The sequence below is a fragment of the Corvus hawaiiensis genome, chromosome 20 (genome assembly GCF_020740725.1).
Source record: "Corvus hawaiiensis isolate bCorHaw1 chromosome 20, bCorHaw1.pri.cur, whole genome shotgun sequence".
In the NCBI taxonomy this organism is placed as follows: domain Eukaryota; kingdom Metazoa; phylum Chordata; class Aves; order Passeriformes; family Corvidae; genus Corvus; species Corvus hawaiiensis.
The window spans coordinates 8256132-8276875 of NC_063232.1; the positions used below are offsets into that span (position 1 = coordinate 8256132).

A 20744-nucleotide genomic window follows, 5' to 3' on the forward strand; every position below is an offset into this window, starting at 1 on the left:
AAAAATATAATAGAAAAATTCAAACTCTTCAATTCATGTCATAATAGGTAGTAGTATTTAATTGATGTCAAGAATAAGTAGATTATTTGTGTCCTGGTTGCAGGCCAGAGCTGCTAACTGTCACTTCAACGGAATTTACTCAGCCCGGGTCGAACACCCCAGGTAAGACAGGTGCTGTCTCCAAGTGGGAATGGAAGGGTTTGATGGGGAAATGCATCTAGATCAATGCAGCATTTTTCAAGAAGTAACCGTTGTGTGATGAGTATGCTGGCATATTCATCGTGAAGGTTGGAAAGAATAAACTGATCACTGTGAACGTGGATGGCTTCCTGGATTGTGAAATCCTGGTGCAGTCCCAGCTGCCTTTGAATAACTAGACTGGGTCATCTTCAGAGTCCCAGAGAACTGGAGTTACTGTCCTGGCCTGAATCAAAGCTCTGGAGTCCCTTGGCATTTTGCAGCTGACTCTGGGCTCTTTCAGATCTCTGTTGGTAAGGAATTGTAGGGATTTTTTGAAAGCATGAAGTGCCTTTAACAGGGAGAAGAAACAGTTCGGGGTTTATTTCCAAATTCCCTGAGTTGAAGTGTCTTGGTGCTTTCTTGCTACAGGAATGTGCAATCCAGATCTTACTGGATTTTTTAGGAGTATGAATCTGCTTGTAGTAATAACACAAGCCAAGATCCAGGGCTTCCTTTGTTTTTACACACACACAGATTACTGGAGGAAAAAAATAAAAAGAAGTAATATGATTTAGTAATCATGCAGGCAGTAGTCACTTTACATCATCACAATGTATTGTGGATTTTTTGGGGATTTTAGGAAAAAACTCGTATTCAGTAAGAGGGTAGTTAAATAGAAAAGGCTGGTTTTCTTGTGGAGAGGAAAAGGCAGCATCGAATTTGGGGTTTTTTCGAAGTAGTAACAGCATGTGCCAGCGACAGCAGTAAAAATCCCAGCTAATAAAATCCTCTTTCTGAAAGAACAGGCTAAGTAGTGATGATGATTCTTAAACCTCAGACTGTTGGAATGTTCAGAATAATAGTTCTTTTTGTACTAGTTACTTCACTGTATTTTTCACTAACTTACAGGTGATTCTGGAATTACCAGTGCCCACCATGCTTGCTGGGATCCAGGGTCTGATGTCAGAGAGATAAACACAGCAAATGTTCTCCTGCACTTAGAGCCCAGTGAAAACCACTTGCCCAGACAAAGGCATCTTCTTACTGCAGATGCAAACCTAATGTTGCCAAAGAATATTAGATGTTTTTAAGCAAAGTATTACTGCTTTGGAAAATAGTAATCCTGTGCCATCAACAGACAGTTTGTGAATAATAATTTTTTTAAAGTAAGGTAGTCAGTCTGATTCCTTTGCCACTAGGACTACAACATGTGAATAAGTACAAAGACACATGCAGGTGTTAAATACCTGTGAAATCTATCCAATACATATGAAAAAAATATTAATGCATCTTGCCATGAAAGTATAAGACACTAGAAATAAGCAAAATAGGTAATTTATTAATTAAAAATATGTTTTGGAAACAAAAAAATTCTGTATAGCTTCCTTCCTGCATGCCTTTCTCAGCTTGGAGTTGGTTTGGCTCAGTAGCAGTTAATTGTTATTTGTCAGTTGTGATGAAAAGTAATGAAGTATGATGCCATGGGTTGACATTGGCCAGATGCCAGGCACCCACACAAGCTGCTCACTCACTCCCTTCTGCAGCTGAACAGAGGAGAAAAAACATAACGAAGGGTTCATGAGTTGACGTAAAGACTTAGAGAGAGATCCCTCATCGTCCACCATGGGCAAAACAGGCTCAACTTAGAGATATAAGGTGAATTTATTGCTAACAAAATCAGAGCAGGATAATGAGAAGTAAAATAAGCACTTAAAAACACCTTTCCCCCACCTCTCCCTCCTTGCAGCTCTACCTCATACCCCAGTGGTACAAGGAGGCAGGGAATGGGGGCCATGGTCAGTCAGTTCATCACTCATAGCTTCTCCTGCTGCTCAGGGAGAGAAGTCGTTCCCCTGCTGCATCATGGGGTCCCTCCCACAGGAGACAGTTCTCCACGAACCTCTCTGACGTGGCTCCATCTCACGAGCACCAGTCCTCCCCCAGACTGCTGCAACACGAGTTCCTCCCACGGGCACACCATCCTCCCCAAACTGCTGTGGCATGGGTCACTTTTCCATGGAGTGTGGTCCTCCAAGGACAGGCTGCTCCAGCTTGGGAGCAACGCCCCTCTCTCCATGGGTTTCCTACAGGCTCACAGCCTCCTCCAGGCATCCACCTGCTCATGGGCTCCTCCATGGGCTGCAGGTGGATCTCTGCTTCCCATGCCCTCCAGGGGCTGCAGGGGCACAGCTGCGTCACCATGGTCTTTGATGCCTTTTCCTGGTCTTAAAATCAAGAGTCATACACGGTTAGAAGGGGAAAAGGGATTTTACCTTGGTGTTTATTTTTAAGGATCCATAGGTGTACATGTCCAGGTCATATGCATCCAGATGCACCCCGCTGAGTATCTCCTCCCCCCAACATTGGGTATAACATTATAGGCTTTACTAATCAGCACATCTATCAAAGATTCCCCAATGAGAGGCTCGAGTGAGCCCCCCTCCCCAAGGAACCTTCCCCTGGATGGTTCTGAGTTTACAGAATGTGTTCTGGAGGGGACCTTGTGGTTTGGGGCACACTGATCCCTGGCTACGAAGCTTCTAAAATGTTCAGTCTCTCAGCTTGACAAACAAGTCCAAGAATGTAGGCAAAAAGCACTGGGAATACAGAAGCTGTAAAAAGGTATAACAGGGGTATAAAAGAAAAGGCAAAAATCTTCATGGCATCAGCTTCACCACGGCCTGCAGAGGAATATTGGCTTTGGTACCTGGAGCACCTCCTTGTTCTTCACTGACCTTGGTGTCTGCACAGTTGTTCTCTCACATGTTCTCACCCTGCTTTTCTCTGGCTGCAATTACAACTGCACCACCATTTTTTTTTTTTTAATCTTTCTTCTTAAATCTGTTATCACAGAGGTATTACCACCATTTCTAATTGGCCCAGCCTTGACCAGTGGCACATCTGTCTTTGGAGCCACCAGGGACTGGCTCTGCTGGACATGGAAGAGGCTTCTGGCAGCTTCTCACAGGAGCCACCACTGTAGCCCCCCCTGCTACCAAAAACCAGGCCATACAAAACCCTTACAATGCTGTTTGTTAGGAAAAAAAAGTGCTTTTTATTGCACATCCTTTTCTTTCTTCTCTGTCTAAGCTACAGATGTCTGCTCTGGCTGGCACTCGTATAATTGGCTTTTATTTATAATAGAGAATAGGACTGAAGATTATTTTTTTTAATGCTAATCAAAATGTTTAGCAAAGCACTCTTTAAATCCTCATGTTCTACTCTAAAGACTGTTATTATACACTATGATTAATTAATTCAAGTTTTGTAAGAACCACTAAAATAATTTCTTCCTGCATCTAAAGGCTCTGAAGAACAGATTATTGTACTTGGGTCAGTGTTTGAAATTTGTAACTACATTTAAACAGATTTTTCATTATGTAGAGGGAATTATGTGTATCATTTAAGCTGCTATTAATAATCATTACTCATTGTATGTCCCTGTCTTCTCAGATGTGATTGTGTTGTTATTTTTGAAGTTTTTATGTTGAAAGAAGTATGTTCAAATGTACCTCTGTATCTAGAGCTGGGCGATTCTCTGACATCTATTTCTGGTTTTCAGCGAAAGAAGATTGGAATGCCAAGATCACAAAGCTAAGAAAGGAAGTAGAAGATATATTTAATATAAAGTTTGGTAAGTTAAATGCTAAATGAACTGTTTTGTTGTGCTGCTGCATTTTAAAACTCCTCTGTTTGAATGTTACTGTATTTACTTAAGCATCAGAAGTATACTAGGACAGATATGGAAATCTTGACTCCTCTTACGTATGTTTTACTTACTCTTTCCTAAAACTGACATAAATGTTTTTATAACAGCATCCTAGGCCCTAATTTTTCCAGTTGTGTGACAAGAGATGATGCACAAAAGCTTTTGGATGAAAAGAAGTTCTCAAAATAAAACATTAGGTACTGCAAGCCTATATTAGATATTATCTGTAACAAGATGGGCCAAGTCCCCATTTTTAGTTACTCCACAGAAAATAATAGGGAATCTGTTTAAATATATTTAAATATTTCTGGGTTTTTTGGGTGGTGGGGTGGGCATTGTTAGCTTTGAGTAGCAGAGCTTCTGTAAGACACTTCTTAAAATCACTTGAGATAAAGTTCCACCCATTTAAGTGTGTAATCTATCATTTATTTTTTATTTTCAGCCCAAGCTCTGGGGCTTTCAGAGACAGTGAAAGTTCCCTATTCTGTATTTGAATCAAACCCCGAGTCCTTGATCGTTGAAGGCTTGCCAGAAGGAGTCCCCTTCCGGAGTCCCACATGGTTTGGAATTCCACGCCTTGAAAGAATTGTCCGTGGAAGTGGCAAAATCAAATTTGTTATTAAGAAGTACGTTTGTGATTCAGTTATTTTTACCTCTGATTTTGAAGTTATTTGACTCCATTCCCAGCAACTCTAGGCTTTAAATGCTACCTAAATTCTGCTTCCATGAAACGCAAAGAATATTTTGCACGTATGTTTTTTCTTATACAAGGACATACATTCCTCATTAAATTTCTGTAGATGTATAAATTGTGTGTTTCATGCATCAAGAATTGAGAGGGGAAAAATGGTCTTTGGACCAAAATGGAAGCTTTTTTCCGTCCTTTTTTTTCCTTTTTCTGTATTTTTTTCCTTGAAGTAAACCCAGAAGAAAATTGCAAAATAGAAAATACAGCTTTATGTTTTCTACTTTTTTTCATGCTTATAGTAGATGGAGAGCCATCCATTCTTCTAACAGAATTTCATTTTAGAGAGCTGATGTTTTGTGAATTGGAACTCAACTGAATTCCAAAAAATTTGTAACATTTTGCTGTATTACTTGTCTCGCAACTGATTGGGTTTGTTCTGCTCAACTTCTAGGCCTGAGCTTATCGCTTCCTATTTGCCTCTAAGACTGGCTAATAAAATAAAGACAAAAGGTAAACAATTAAGTATTATTTGCTGCCATCAATTTGTAAATACTTCCTTTCTGCTTCCCTAGCAGACTAAGAGATCTCTGTGGTTGAAAAATACAGGTGTTGTAAATAAAAGGCATTATTTAAGATGATCTAGCATAGTAGCCTCCAAATCTGCTATTATTTGAGAACGACACTCAAACCATAAATGTATCTGCTTTTTTTCCTTAACTATTCTAGTACAGAAAATGGAATTTACTCAATTTTGACAACTTTTATTTCACTTTCAATGGCTTCAACCATTTAACTGAGAGCTGTGAACTGCAATAAATAATAATGATGTTTTCTAAGACAAGAGTAAAAAAATATTTTGTCGGTAGAAAATTCAGATGTTAGTCATGTTTTTGTTATTTAGATAATAAAAAGTACCAAAACTCTCCTTCACACTTAGAAAAAACAAAGTCTTTTGTTCTGAATTAGTGGGAAATCTAGGTGTGCCTTTTTCAAGAGCACTAAACCTACTTTTTAAGGTTGTGAGCATCACTGTATTGTTCAGGTTCTACTGTTCAGACTGTACTTAGTTCAGTTTGTTAGAATTCTCAGAATACAGCTGTTTTTGTTAGCTGTGCAGGATTTGTGCTTTACATTTTGTGTTCTTTTGGCTTCCAGCAATTAGTCCGAGGAGTTCAAAAAGGTCACGAAGTTCTGCAGATAATTCAAGTGTCCCAGAGATTGAAGTTACTGTTGATGACAGTATGGAAGAAATATCCTTAAATATTCTTCTGATATTCTTTTATTGCTCTGATTTTTTCTGTTCTTCTAACCTTTCATAGCCCATAAGTAACGTACACCTCATGTAGCAAACTCTGTTCCACTTCAAGACTCCAGATGCACTTCAATATAGAAACAGTTTTATTTTTCATTTCTGAAACAAACTGGATACTGTGTAGATTATGCCTAGGTAAAATGCTGGAGTTTGACAGCTTGCTTGGGCCCATTATTCCAAGCAGAGATGTGGGAACTGATGTAGTCCTGAGCAGAGAAATAACAGACATGATCAGTAGTATTAAATGCTTAAATACAACTCTAGAACTTCTTAAAGGCTTTTTTTAAATTCTACTCTTGATTCAAAATTGAAGATTTCTCTAGTAATCAAGTTTGATGTGTTCTTCTTTTTGTATGATGTCTTGCTTCTGCTCTCTGCGTTATTTATGTAATGTCTCTTCATAGGTCCTAATAAAGCACAAACAACAGATGCTCAAACTAATTCTCAAACCAATGGATCCAATACAAATTCGAAGCCACAAGGAAGAGAGTTTTCTTTTGGTAAGTGTTGGGGGAATTAGCACACATGCATTCCTTTAATGTTGGTGTGGAACATCCTGATTACATATCAGATATTTCGAGTTCATGTTCTGTTGTACAGCTAATGAATGATTGAAGTTCTTGCTTTTGTGTACATTCAGTTCTTCATTATGTGGAGTAATCAGCATTAGAGAAATCCTGGATGATATAGGGAGTATGCTGTACAAATGCAGCAAAGATCCATTAGATCTTACTGATTCGGGTGCAGAGTCAGTTCTAGATTTTTGCTGGTGTGTTACTGCACAATGCTGCAGACCCTTCAAGGACTTTTCTGGTGCAAAGTATCACCAAGTGCATAAACCTAGCTGAGATGTGATACTGTGCATGAATTTCACAAGCCCTCCCCAGATTTGAAATATTGACATCACTGTGCAGAGATATCTAGGTGGGGTGTAGGGACCCGGAAGGATTTGAACTAAGATTAGTAAGCCATGATCTATCAGAGCTGATTATGCATGATTACCATGATTGAGCTCTCCAGTTCTGGAAAATCAGTAAAGGAAAGGATGGACAGGACTGAAAGTCATGTAGTCATGAATCATGAATGTAGGCCAGAGCTTTTTGGCCATGGAGGCCCAGGCCTGTCTGTGCAGTGCTCTGGAACAGAAATCTCTGCATTGAAAGCAAGGTCAATTTGCAGTCCAGAAAAATTCTTCATTGTCAAGTGAGATGAGTGACTGTATTCAAAGTAATTGTAAGTAGTTCTGTGTCTCAGTAAACCTTTTTTTCAGCATCCTTACATTCTGAGTTTATTTGCTGATGTTTGTATAGGAATTGTAAATTTATCTTTTTTGTCCCCTATGCTTTCTTTTTTAGCTGTATGGTCATAAAATCTATAAGAAAGGAACTATCTATTCCTACTGAGCTAATTGAGAATGAATGAGATACTGATTTGGCATGGGTGGTATTCATATTCAGAGTTGTGTACAGTTTTCTTGGACTTGCCTGTTGTTGTTAGACCTAGGCTTTTTTTAATCTGCAACTTTTTTAAACTTTTGACTGAGGTTTTAGTTTCATAGACCAGCCGTGGCCCACTTAGTGCAGGCACAAGTAAATCGGTTTAGTAATTGCTCTGATGGCTGTCAGAAACAAAATGCTGATCTAGGTGAACATTTAATCTCACCACTAAAGTAGAAACTGTGCTAGAGATTAAAGTTCTCAGGAGAGAGGCATGTTCAGGGCTGTGTCACTGAACATACGAGGAACTGTCTGCCACTATTTTGGGTGCCAGTTCAGATGAGTAAATTTTATGCGGATACTGTAAATTTGGATCACTCTTGGATTAATTTTGGTTTTAATCACCCTTGCTTTATCCAGTGACAGTATCTTTCAAAGCTTCAGGAAAATGAGGATTTATGTGAATATTATTTTGCAGAATGAAAGCCATTTTGCACATTTTATTGCCATAGTAAATCAGTTATCAAGCATAATAATTTATTAAATATTTATTAAAATATTATTCAAAGACTGATTCATTGTGTGAGTGTTGATCTAATTCTTCCAATTTCCTCCTGGCAGAGGCATGGAATGCCAAAATTACTGACTTGAAGCAGAAAGTTGAAAATCTTTTTAATGAAAAATGTGGTATGTTTATTGATTCTTTTTTACTAAGATGCCTTTCTTATGAACATGCAGTTAGATGTATGAGAGGTGTTAATATGTTTATTCCAGAAGTCCTGCAAACCTTGTGTAATTTACAGTTTCCCATCTGAATTCTTAGATTTCATTCTCATGTATTTGCAATCCAGTGTCACATTTCCACTAGTTATTTTATTTGGGTGTGAAAATGGAGAAGTTGTAGTTGGATTACAACTTTTTTAATGACCCACAGACAGAGTGATTCTGCATACTAGCACATCATTTTAAGCTTTCATCACTCTGCATATAAATGGGACTTCGTATGACTCTGCATGACTCAAAATGGGTTATGGGTTATGGGTGGTATCTGGAGAAATGTGTTCCATTATATTCCAGCACTTCTTCTAGTGCAGGCTGTTTGAAAACTACTGACTTTCGGAAGGAGTGGCTTCTCATTACTTTTCTGAGTGCGGGTTTTTGAACAAGAGCACTAATCTCACCTCCCCTTGGTGGTGTTCTCTAGAAGAGACAGAGGCAGAATGCATTGCCTTCAACAAAGTGGCATACAGATGGGATAGTCTTGTATGCAGACCAAGCCAGTGGCATGAGCTGTCTGCAAATTACTAATTTTCAGCCAATTATGGTGAGATTTACTGCAATGGAATGTGTTGCGTTTGAAACTGTTAATTTTCTTCCTGCATACTCATAGCTGTCACAAAAAAAGGCAAAGCCTGCTGGCTCTACCTAATTGAGTATGTATGTGCCAACTACTCTATTTCATTTATACCAGGGGTATTCTATTTCTGTACACATCAGTCATCTAACTGGTACCTTATTTGCTCTGTTGCATTTCAGGGGAAGCTCTGGGACACAGTGAACCAGTGAAGGTGCCATATGCACTGTTTGAATCCTTCCCAGAGGTTTTCTACGTGGAAGGACTACCTGAGGGGGTCCCGTTCCGCCAACCTTCAACTTTTGGGATTCCAAGACTTGAGAAGATCCTGAGAAATAGATCCAAAATAAGATTTGTTATTAAAAAGTAAGACTCCCATATGTCTTTGATAATCTGTTCCATGAGAATTGAAATGTGGACCAAAAATGAAATTTAGTTTTGCCAAGTTGCTAAATTACTCTATAAAATACATAGTGGAATATTTTTAGTACTTGGGGAAATGGTTGGAAAGCTCTTGTGCAGGTGGAACAAGATAAAATAATCTCTTTGTTCTGAAAGACTCTTAGAGTCTGTTGTGAGAGGAAGAGCGAGTCCATATTTCTAAACCCATTACAATTATCCTATCACTGGTTTAGTTCCTACTGCAAGGAGCACTTACAGGCTACTCAAAAAGCTTGTTGGTTGTGTACTGAGAGCTGAGGAGTGGAGATTTGTATAGTGAGGACTGTAAGAATTTTCTTTCTCTTTCCTAGAACAGGTTTAGATACTCCTGTGCCAGTGCAGAAACAGTGGCAAGAGAAGTTACAAGGACGTGTAGTGATAGAACAAGGGAGAATGGCTTTAAACTGACAGAGAGCAGGGTTAAATTAGATGTTTGGAAGAAATTTTCACTATGAGGGTGGCAAGGCCATGACCCAGGTTGCCCAGAGAGGCTGTGGCTGACCCATCCCTGGAAGTGTTGGAAGGCCAGGTTGGATGGGGTTTTGAGCAACCTGGTCTAGTGGAAGGTGTCCCTGCCCATGGCAGGGGCATAGAACTGGACGGGCTTTAGGTTCCTTCCAGCCCAAACCAGTCTGGGATTCTGTGAAGTTATGGAGCCTCTCAGTCACTGCATTCTTGACTGTCTTTTTGGCTGAGAGGATATCACTTAGTTACCATTTTTAGAAAATGGGATTTTCTTTAATGTTGATGTTACAATTTTTTTATTGTATCTAAAATGTTCAATCTGTTTGCAGGCCTGAGATGTTTGAGGCAGCTGTCAAAGAAAGTTCTGCTAGAAGCCCCCAAAGTGAGTTCTGAAACTGCTTAACTTTCTAGATAACAGTTTATTTCAAGGGTTAAATATTAATTATGGGAGCAGCATGGTGTTAATAAATTCCTGAAAGATTTATTCTTCATTGCAGTTGCTTGGTTTGTTTGCTTGCTTGTTTGTTTTTAAGATGGGAAAAACACTTACCGGTTACAGTTTAAATATAGCTCTTAATAAGGGAGTATTAATTTTTTTAAGTTATTCACAAATAATTGTGCCACTAGCATATTCTTTACTACTTTCTATCAAAATATAGCCAGTAATGTAGGATTCACAGGAGTTATTCAGGTCTAGAGATTTGCTCCTAGTATGTAGATCATCTAAATGACACATGTGCCAGAGACAGGAGCACAGATAGCCGGTCGAAAATTGTGTCAGGTAGGTAGGTCATGGAATAAATGCTCCCATTTTGAAACTGGAACTAGGTCCTCTTTGAAAACTTTGCCAATATTTGTTGTTTTGCAATATTTTCTTTATAGATGAGACTGAAGATTCTGAGCTCTCTATAAATGTTTTCTAAATTAATCCTCTTAGGAAAAAATAATTCATCCAGTAAAGCCAATACAACAAGGACGACAAAAAACACAGTAGAGAACACAAGTGCAGGTGTTGAAGACCTAAACATCATTCAAGTAACCATACCAGGTGTGTATACTGGCTGGTTTCACATCATACTACTTGTGCTTATATTCTTCATGATATTTGTTTAGTTTGATGAAGTTTTTTCTTACAGTCAAGCTAGTTTGCTGAAATACAGTCAACAAAGAACATAATTTACCTTTTTGGTTTTGCTGAGATGTTAAATATTATCTAACACTCATTACTGTTTCATCAGTGACATCTCTAGAATATTCTTAGTTCAACCACCTGTTAAGAAGTATCCACATTTTTCTGATGCAATAAATTAAATATTGATTTGCAGTTCTTGACAACTTCCATGTGTCAGTACTTGGACTGAATTGAATGACCATGCAGGCTGAACTGCTTTGTCTTAACACCAATTACTGCTTTCTCAGGCACTTACTACATCCATTGGAATTCACTGGAAACCATGAGGAATGTTGCATGCTATGGCCATCTATTGAATGATCACTTTGCTTTTACCTTTACATACCATTCTGTGTTCCGTAAGAAAGTAAAATACAATTTGTTGGTTGAAATTACTTTACAAAATCATCTCTAGACAGTAAACCTAGATTCATCCCTGGAAGTGTTCAGGGCCAGGTTGAATGGGGCTTGGAGCAACCTGGTGTAGTGGAAGGTATTCCTGCCCATGGCAGAGGTATGGAGCTGGGTGATCTTTAAGGTCTCTTCCAAACCAAACCATTCTAGGATTCTGTAATTTCTTACCAACCATCTATTTTTGTGTATTTCTACAAGTCTGTGTTGCTGCTAAAATGAAGAACAAAGACAGTGTCTGTTTAGAAGCTTTTGGGTATACCTGCTTTGAGTAAACATGCAGGGATAAACAAGCTTCAGGGGGGAAAATCTGTGCTTAATTCTCATGCTATTCTAACAATTTCTTCCAGATGATGAAAGTGAGCGACTGCCAAAAGTAGAAAAAGCCAGACAATTGAGAGAACAAGTAAATGATCTTTTTAGCCAGAAATTTGGTAATTGCTTCTTACTCCCCATTTTTACATTGGTGTGGGTGCAATTAATGGTGTTCATACTGAAATTACTGAATGAATATTCACTCACCGTGAGTTATATACATGGTCATTAAAATGAACAAATTCGAGAATTATATATGAATGTTGTGCTTTGACTTCAAAAAGAACCTTTTCTAAGTGAAGTAGGCAGTTTGGTGTTTTAAACAAAGTCCTAAGAGTCTAAATTGCTTCACAGTTCCCCTTCCCTTTTCCTGTTTTCTGTGTCAACATGGATGAAGTATTTATTTTGCTGGCAGTCCATGGTTCTTCTCAGGGCTTCATAATCCTGACCTCTTAATACTTGGGATTAATTTTAAAAATGCAATTTAACCTTTTTGCTGTGTATAGTATTGTTTGGTTTTTTTACTTTGCATTGTACAGTAGTAATGACCTGGTTTTCCATATCTGAAGTTCCTTCACTTGTGCTGCATTGAATTGCTTTTCATAGCATTACAGGAAATGCTTTGTTTTCCTTCGTGTAGCTATCTCCTTTTTTATCCTGTTCTGTGCCTTTTTCTAAGAGCAGAATCTGTGTTTTTCACATTCTGAACTGTCAGAATTGGAGTTGTGACTAATGCTCTCATAGTAATGTTCATGAGTGCAATCCAGAACCTCATTTCCAACACTGTAATCATTTCATTGTCAAGTGAATTGTCATAGTTTCAGATCTGATAGAAAGCATGGTCTGCATTTTGTTTCTTAATATCTGAGGACTTTTACTTCAGTGTAATTATAAATAATGTAGACTTGAAAATAAACACGACCTCTCTCACTTAGGTGAAGCCACTGGTATGAATTTCCCTGTGAAAGTTCCATACAGAAAAATCACTAACAACCCTGGCTGTGTGTTGGTGGATGGAATGCCTCCAGGTGTGGCATTTAAAGCACCCAGTTATCTGGAAATCAGCTCAATGAGGAAGATTTTGGAATCAGCAAAGTTTATCAAGTTTACTATCATTAGGTATGTAGTTTCCATTAATTAGATTGTGAGCACAGCCCCATAGCTGGAATAAATGTGAGAGAATAGAAGTTGTAGTACATCTTTAAATACGTGTTGGCTCTTTTTGGGTAACAATATATCAGGTCAAATGAAGCCCAGATGTTCCTAGCATGAATGAAGGAGGACATGTCCAATTTACTATGACAAAGGGCATATTATTAATACTGCATATTACAGCGAGCTGTCTTTTGAGTTTAAACCTAATCATAATGTGTAAAAAAAAGTCCTATAGTTTTCTGGGCCTTGCTCTCCCAGTCATAATATCAAGTTTTGAGACAAGTCCAGAGCTTATTGGTTTCTATTCAATATTTAAAAATACAATATTGTCCAACTACAGTATAACAGAATTTCATTTGTATGTGTATATCTCCCTAGACATATATACACACAAACATATATATACAATGTTAATTTGTGTGCATGAAGCAGAGTCGATTAAACTTTGGAATCACTCTAAGGAGGAGTTGAAAATAAAAATTTATCAGTTTCTGTAACTTCTCAAATCATAGATTTGAAACTTCACAGGAGTGTAAAAGCTTCAGTTTATCTTCAGAGAGAGAAATTTCTTAAATAGATTTTACTAAGGAGTCTGAGTTCTCAACCCTTAATCATGACATATTCTAACCAAAAGGGCTTTGATGTGTGTTTTTGAATTGAACCCTGAAGAAGAGGTGACCCCTTGCTAAGTAGCAGTGACCAAGGGAAGGGTTTAGCTCTCCCATATATGTTACTTTCCAAAATGCGAGTTTGGAAGAACCAAAGTGCCCAAGAGCTGCTATTCCTTCTGTTTTACTTTATTTTCTTTTCATTTTTTAGCCTGACCTCTGTTATAGAAGGTATGGGGAGGTTGCATTGGTAGGAAACGCCATGCAGTGCATTTTAGAGTCAATAATTTTTTTTTTTTTTCCAGACCATTTCCAGGACTTGTGATTAACAATCGTAAGTATTTATGAGACACTGATGACAAATGTATTTTTGTAACCTACCAAGACTCATTTTCTACATTGTGTTTTAGTGGCAGAGGCCCCAAGTTGTTAAGGTCTCTGTATAACTCTTGTCTGTGTATTTCTCATTAAGATTTCCTGACTAAACATGTATATTCCGTTAACTTGAGGGCAGGGGGATAAATTTACGTTTAAACAGTATAAGATTAGCATTGACTTGATATGAAAATGCAAGACACCGATTTTGTATTTTTCAGCTGCAGAGTCCCAAAGAAATTTAGGATCATGACTGAGCAACAGACTTACATGAGAGTTTCTACATTGTAGGTTTAAATGCATCACAGTAGCAGTTAGTAAGCAAGAGCTTTCCAGTAGCTGCACAACTGTGTTCCAGTGAAAAATTCTGCATTCTGCTGAATCTATAACTGTTTAGAGAGGCAGACTGTAGTTAGCTGAAGTGCCATGGCCAATTTGGCCCTGACAATGAAATTGTTTGGGGTAGCGGGAGGGAAAGATACAGTATTTTTGGTTGCTAAAGTAGTTGTGACCTGGTTGTTAGATGTAATTTAGGAGAAAAAACAAACCACAAAGCACTGTCACTACAGTGTCCCTTGTGTCGTGTTCTTTGTGAGCCAATGTCAGATTAGAAATTCAGAGGCCAAATAAACTGTCACAATTTGGCCTTACCCAGCTTGAGCCTTAGCAGACCAGTGTTTGTTCAAATACGTTCAGCCACTGGTGTATTCCAGCTAACAAGCTGAGGCCTATGCACTGCAAGTATGAGGTGTTCTCAAGAAGATACTGTAGCCACTAACTCCCACTGACCTGCTCACCAGACCTAGGTGCAATTCTGAGGTGGGAGAGAGGTCTGTTTGCACGGGGGAGCCTTCCAGGCAAGTAAATGTGTAGTAGTATTTCCAGGGAATTCAGTTAGAAGTGAAAGAATCCATTGAACTGTTGTCAGTTCAGCATAAGTTGTCAGTGTGTGTTGGGACTGGGGGAGCAGATTGGTCATGGACCAGGTTTGGCCATTATCTATGTCCACTAATTATGATCAAAATGATCTGATACTGATGGATACCAAGGTGAACGACTGAAAGGCTCTGAGCCTACTAAGTTATAAGTATGATGTTTTTTTCTTCATCTGAAGAACACGTGGAAACTTAAGAGGAAATTTTTGGTGCTTGCAGGCAAGACAGGGAATGTTTTTCCTGTAGCAGAAAAATTGGAACTGCATCTCAATCACAAGTGTTAGTAACCTGTTATGTGCCAAGTTTCAGGATTTGCAGTTTCAAAGGTTGTCCTTGTGTTGCATGTGAACTGTTTTCATTGTGAAGTTAAACAGTGATCATGTCTAATCTTAGACCTGATAGAAGAAGCTGAAGCAGATGCACCACCTACAGCACCAGCAGCAGCTGCAGTACTACCAGGTGATGCAGAGTGTAACACATGTTCTTTCAGGAGGGGTGGGGTATGCATCTTATTGGCAGATGTCATTAGGAGTCATGTCCTAGGTATAAGCTGCTCATGATGAGCCATTTAATTTTGAGAAATGGTGTGCAACACTTTTATAGCTGTTAAATATTAATAATTTAGTGGAAAGTGCCTCTAGTTTCTTTGAGCTGTGTCACTGGTGTGTTCCTTGATTTGATTTTTGCAGATGATGAGTGAGCTGGAAAGAAAGATTAGTAGGGGCAATGTATAAAGCCAATTCAGTATCCAATTATTGATGTCTGCTTAACTCAGATGTGTGCATGTCTGCATGTTCAGCCAAGTGAATTTTGCCTGCATAGCTGGCAATGGGGTCTGGATGGAATTTCTGCTTGCTCTGTAACCTCTGCTAGACTATGTCTGGGACTGCACACACATCACCTTAGTCTGATCGGAGAGCTTGACTTTGTGCTGTGAATTAACTAAAGTAAATGTGGTTGGGCAACTTCACTTTGATCCAGTACAGTTTCTAAATGTTCATACATCTTTTAAAAATGTGTATCCTAATTTGGTGTAGTGCAGGGAGAACTTTTGCAATTGACTAAATAAATCATTACACAAAGAAATTGGAAAATGAAGAGAAAACATCTGAAAAACATTTTAAGAGTAAGGGACACTTGTATGATGAAAATTATTATAAAGGAAACTACTGGCTCCTCTGTTTACATGTGAAAGTGTGGGAGGGAGGAGATCAGCTGCTGATGGTCTGTGACCTTGCTGCAGTCTGTCAGTCCTTAACATCTGCAGTGTTAAAAAGGTTAAATGGTTTTTCCCAGAACATGTTCATCTACAATCCATGTGAGAAAGTAGAAAACTCAGCATGGAATTAAAACATACTTCTTGTCCTCTGTTATGCACCTTCCACTCTTCCCCCAAAGTACACATACTTGCCATCAAAGACAATGCTTAGGAGAAGTGGCGACTCTTTCTTTAAGCTGTTCCAAATTCGGTGTATTCTGTGTATGTTACGTTGTTCTGGGTCTTGGTGATAGGTCTGCCACAGTGAACCATTCTTGGAAGAGAAAGTGTTGCATAGTTGAATGTAATAAATGTTTCAGGTTTTTTTATATTTTGTTGCAGACTATAGAAAGTTATACAAATTTATCTCAGACAAAGAGATGTGACTCTGATTGTTAAAGAAAAATGAGGTGCTTTTTTCAGAGAAAATTCCCCAATCTGATTCATCTTGTTGAAACTATATTCATATTCATTTGACTGGGTTTTTTTTCATTTAAGAGCCAGCTGAACCAAGCCAAATAGAAGTATCTCTAGAAGGTAAGTGTTTGTCTTCAGTTATTATCACCAAATTTTTTTAAGTAATGCTGAACAAAGTTGCATCTGTTTTTAAAGTCAGGTCAGTCAAAACAAAAAAAAAAAGGTCTTTTATTGGTTCCTGGCACATTTCTTCATTTACAGTAATATCATGCTGCACCATGTGAAAAATACTTCACAGCAAAAGTTACTATTTAAATAACTTTACAAAGGAGTTTTATGAATTATCTGTGGTTGGTGAGTCATGCCTATACATAGGCTCTGAGTGACTCTTCATATCCTGAATGATGCACCAGTTATTCAGCGTGGTAGTTTCTACAATTGATGCGAGTGATTGCTGTCATCTGGAACTCTGAATGCCATGTTGGCTTGGATGTACTGTATTGTGGGCAAGGGAGTGGAGTACTGTTGTTCTTCTAGCACTTAAACTCTGAAAAACATCCAACTTTCCTATTGTCCAAGAACATACTTGAGTTGTATCCTTTTCAAACAGAATCCCAGAATCATTTTGTTTGGAAAAGCCCTCTAAGAACATCAAGTCAAACTGTTGTCCCAGTACTGCCAAGCTCACCACTAACCCATCTCTTCAAGTGCCACATCTACACAGCTTTTAAATCCCTTCAAGGACAGTGACTCCACCACTTCCCTGGGCAGCCTCTCCCAGGGCTGGACAACCCTTTTGGTGAAGTGTTTTCTAGTACGTAGGTTTCTGTAAGACCAAGGAAGCTGTAGGTTTTGTGTCCCCCATGTGTTTTTGCACATGGTCTTGGGGCATTAGGAATACCGAATTGACCTGAGAGCTGGGATGCTACTGTCTCCTGTGTGCTCTGCTCCTGTAAATGCTGCCTCTGCTATACCCCAGCCTGTCAGCATGACCCTGGATGGCCATAGCTGTCTTTGCTGTGGCTCCAAGGTGATCCAAGGTGCTGTGGTAGTTTGCTGGGGTGCTGCCTTTGTGTCAGGTGGTCCCGAGAAGGGTTCGCTGATGTGTCTGTGGCAGCTTGATGGCAACATAGCCAACAGCCCTGGGATGGCAGCTGCTGTGCATCAGCCATTCTCAGCTTGAGACTCTCAACTTCAGTTCATTCCCTAATCCTGCTTACATTGCCCCCAGAGAGAAAGCAGCAAATCTCAATGCTCCTGTTCTTTTGTACCCTTTTCCATGGCAATTCCCTTTCCAGTCTCCATTGCTTCAGTTTCCCTGTCATGTCACTGAACTCTAAGCCAAGCCAACATTCTCAACTGGAGTGAATGTTACAAGCTGAGTTATAGGTTCACTCCAAGGGTTTTAAGTCAGTCTGTCTTGGAGTATGGACCGACCCTGTTGCAGCAATCAAGACAGAAAGAAGGCAAACGTTAGAGTGAGTCACAGCAGAGCTGAGCTGCAGATTTTAAGCTCACAGTTGTGAAGGCTGGAACATCAGATGTCTTTATCATGCCAAAACTCTGTGGGATTGCTGAAGCTAGATGATGGAGGAGAAAGACCGTTGTTCCTGAATACTGTCATGTGGAGGAAATTTAACTGTGAGCCTTCAATGTGATGGTTTGGAAGAGATAGAATAGTGTAGTTACGGATTTGTTATCCAAAACTGGCTTCAGACACTGTAACTACAGAAATGTTTTTGTAAAAAGGCACACAGTGGCTAAAGAACCCAAAATGGTTCCAGAACTAGGCTGGAAGGTATAAAATGATCATGTGGTGAAACAGCTTGGCTCTGTAGCGATGAATGACTCTCACACCGAACCTTCCAAACAACTTCAGGGAAAAACCAATTTCCTTCCAACATCATATTCTCTGTAAAAGGAACAGAATCAGCCTCTGGGTCATATGGACAGTGCTATACAGACACGAGATTCCTTTGATTTACCTCCAAGCATCCCTGCAATGAATAAAACTGTATCAAAAGGTGATGAATGCTTTAGCCAATATGAATTTTTTTTTTAAACATATCATAATGCCTTCCTGTGTGATACTGTGCTTTGAAAATTAGCTAGGGTTAAAATTTGTTTTGGACAGACTGAAATAGAATAATGCAAAAGTCTGTATCTAGTTAAGAGAGAAGCAGTCCTACTAATGGCAATTTTATTTCCATTCATTAAGAACTAGAGTGCTCTTAAGATCCTAAGCTGCTTTACATTGCAGTGGAAATGGTAATTTCCACAGAATCAGATTGCTGTGAATATGCTTTTATTTATCATTAATAGTTGAAAAAGATAATTAATGCTTTTCATGTTTTTATAAATTTTTACTTAAGTACAACAGTAACAAAATTGGTGGGGAAGTTCCACTTCTTTTCACTCATTACTACTTTTTTAACAGATAACACAGAAACAGAAGAAAATTCTCAAATAAAGCAAGATCCAGACCTGACGTCGTAGATCTTATCAATACTAGGTAAAAGAATTTAGTGTTTATTGAAGTCAACACCTGTCAAGGAATAATATTTTTGTATTTTTGGCTGGGGAAAAGAGAGAGGAAGTATAATACTGAATGTCAGAAGATGCCAGTACTTTAGTTGTGAATTAGTTTATGTGTCTTAGTTCTCACATATAAAATGTTGGATGTTTTGCACTTTCTCATCTAAATACAATATAAAGCACACTGTGTTCAAATTTGTGAGGCAGTCAGTCCTAGAAACATGTGGCCTAAAAATTAAAATGTGTGATGGTAATCACATACCTCAGAAGCAGAGCAACTGAAAGCTGAGCTTATTAGTGTTTATGAAAAGCTCTGGTATGGCTGTGTGAAAAAGCATTATTATTCTTGGTAACACCCATATATTTCCAGATTGTAATTGAGCAGGAAAGCTCTTCAATATGATTGCAGTATTGTCTGAGCTGGGGACACTCAGTAAAGCTATTAACTGTGATGAGAAACCAACCTCCTTTAAAAGTTTTCTTTCTTTTCTGGTAACTTTTATGAACAGCCTAGTTTAATTTACAATGCCCAAATGTCCAAATCTTTCTCTTACTCTATTTTTAACTTCACTTGTTCCTAAAAATTATGGTTTTGTGGTGGTGGAGAACAATGATAGCAATGCTATCACATCACCAAGTCTAAAATGCTGACCCACATGGTTTGGAGTCCCTGTGCTTCATTCAAAGAAAATGGTAGTACTTCTTCCCATTTCAGTTTTTTGATAATACTGAAACCCAAATATTTTCCTCATTATGCAGCATTTGATAATTCAGCAATTTGATTTGATTGGTAAAGTTAGATGAAGCGTTGGCTAGTGGAGCCTGGGGCCTGTGGGTTTCATTCCTGGCACCATCTAAGGTTTTGGAGCCGAGGGACAGCTTTGGCCAGGGCATGAACACAGCCCAGGACACAGAAGGTGGCATCGGGACAATGAAATGATGTGGTAGAAAGTTGCAGGAACTGACAAACCAGCATCCCAACTGTCTGTGCCCTGAGCATTACAGGCACAGCAATGGTGGTCTTATGAAATCGATGAAGTCTGTGTTGGAGGTATTTGTCATAAAATTGAATGTGGCAGGATACAATATACTACAGAAAAACTTTGATTCGTCATGGGAAGCACTGCAGCCAGTGAGATGTAAAAAACCATCTCACTTGTCAATTAAAGGTCACAGAAATGTTGTCTGAGCAATGGCTGCACAGTTTGATGCTGCAGTGGTTCAGAGTTGTAGATGCTTTAGGCCATCCACTGAATTTATACTAAAATAAAAATTTGTTCTAAATTCTGACAGAGACCACTCGAGCACACATTTAATCTCACTATTTATTGAGAGCAATGTTCAGCTTCTGTATACTTGCTGAATCTAGGCCTAAAGAACTGGAAAATAGACTACAAACTGCTCATAGTTGTAATAAGACACAAGGCTTCAATGAAACTAACTTATTTTTGTAATTTCTCTTACCTAGTCAGAAGCATCCGGTTCTGAGAAGAGCCTGCTGGGCCTGTCTAGAGCTGTGTAATATAACTGTATAAGAGAAGAATCTTCTATATGAACCTTTTTGTACTATTAGATAGAAATGTCTACTTTTTCAGCAGTTCTGTGAATTGACTTAAAGCAAAGAATGACTGTAGATTTTGAATGTCTGAGTTTACTTTGGAATATATTTTAGGGACTAAATTTGATGCAGCAATGCTGGGGAGATGACAGGGATTAAAATCAACAGGGACTTAGCTGAGACTGTCTACATTTTCCTATAAAGCTGAATTTCACTGTACCTGAATGCTTTTTTAATGAAAAAATCCTGCGAAGAGTTCAGTTTGTATTCTTTGGGGGGAAAAAAACTCCACATTGATTTTCAGCTATTACTTTAATGGCTAATTGAACAACAGTATCTGTATATTTGAGCTAATTTTTCTGATTATATTTATCACAATTCATATGTTTTTCCTAAATAAAAGATAAACTGGTTCACTTGA

General features: G+C 38.6%; 1 protein-coding gene across 20 annotated transcripts in view; it reads left to right on the forward strand.

Moving 5' to 3' along the window:
* The window catches only part of GTF2I (general transcription factor IIi), a 106220-nt gene extending 85476 nt beyond the window's left edge, over positions 1-20744 (forward strand). For 16 of the 20 annotated variants that reach the window (XM_048324278.1, XM_048324294.1, XM_048324289.1 and 13 more), the window contains 14 exons: positions 104-162; positions 3743-3814; positions 4332-4515; positions 5029-5087; positions 5733-5816; positions 6294-6389; positions 7947-8012; positions 8862-9045; positions 9915-9967; positions 10523-10633; positions 11518-11601; positions 12418-12601; positions 13551-13579; positions 14949-15952. In XM_048324278.1, coding sequence (XP_048180235.1) covers positions 104-162; positions 3743-3814; positions 4332-4515; positions 5029-5087; positions 5733-5816; positions 6294-6389; positions 7947-8012; positions 8862-9045; positions 9915-9967; positions 10523-10633; positions 11518-11601; positions 12418-12601; positions 13551-13579; positions 14949-15115 — 1432 coding nt within the window. In that variant the 3' untranslated portion in view covers positions 15116-15952. Of the gene's footprint in view, positions 1-103; positions 163-3742; positions 3815-4331; positions 4516-5028; positions 5088-5732; positions 5817-6293; positions 6390-7946; positions 8013-8861; positions 9046-9914; positions 9968-10467; positions 10634-11517; positions 11602-12417; positions 12602-13550; positions 13580-14948; positions 15953-16311; positions 16351-18667; positions 18743-20233 lie in introns of those variants that run through there. The other 4 variants (XM_048324295.1, XM_048324276.1, XM_048324279.1 and 1 more) reach the window with 3 other exon arrangements.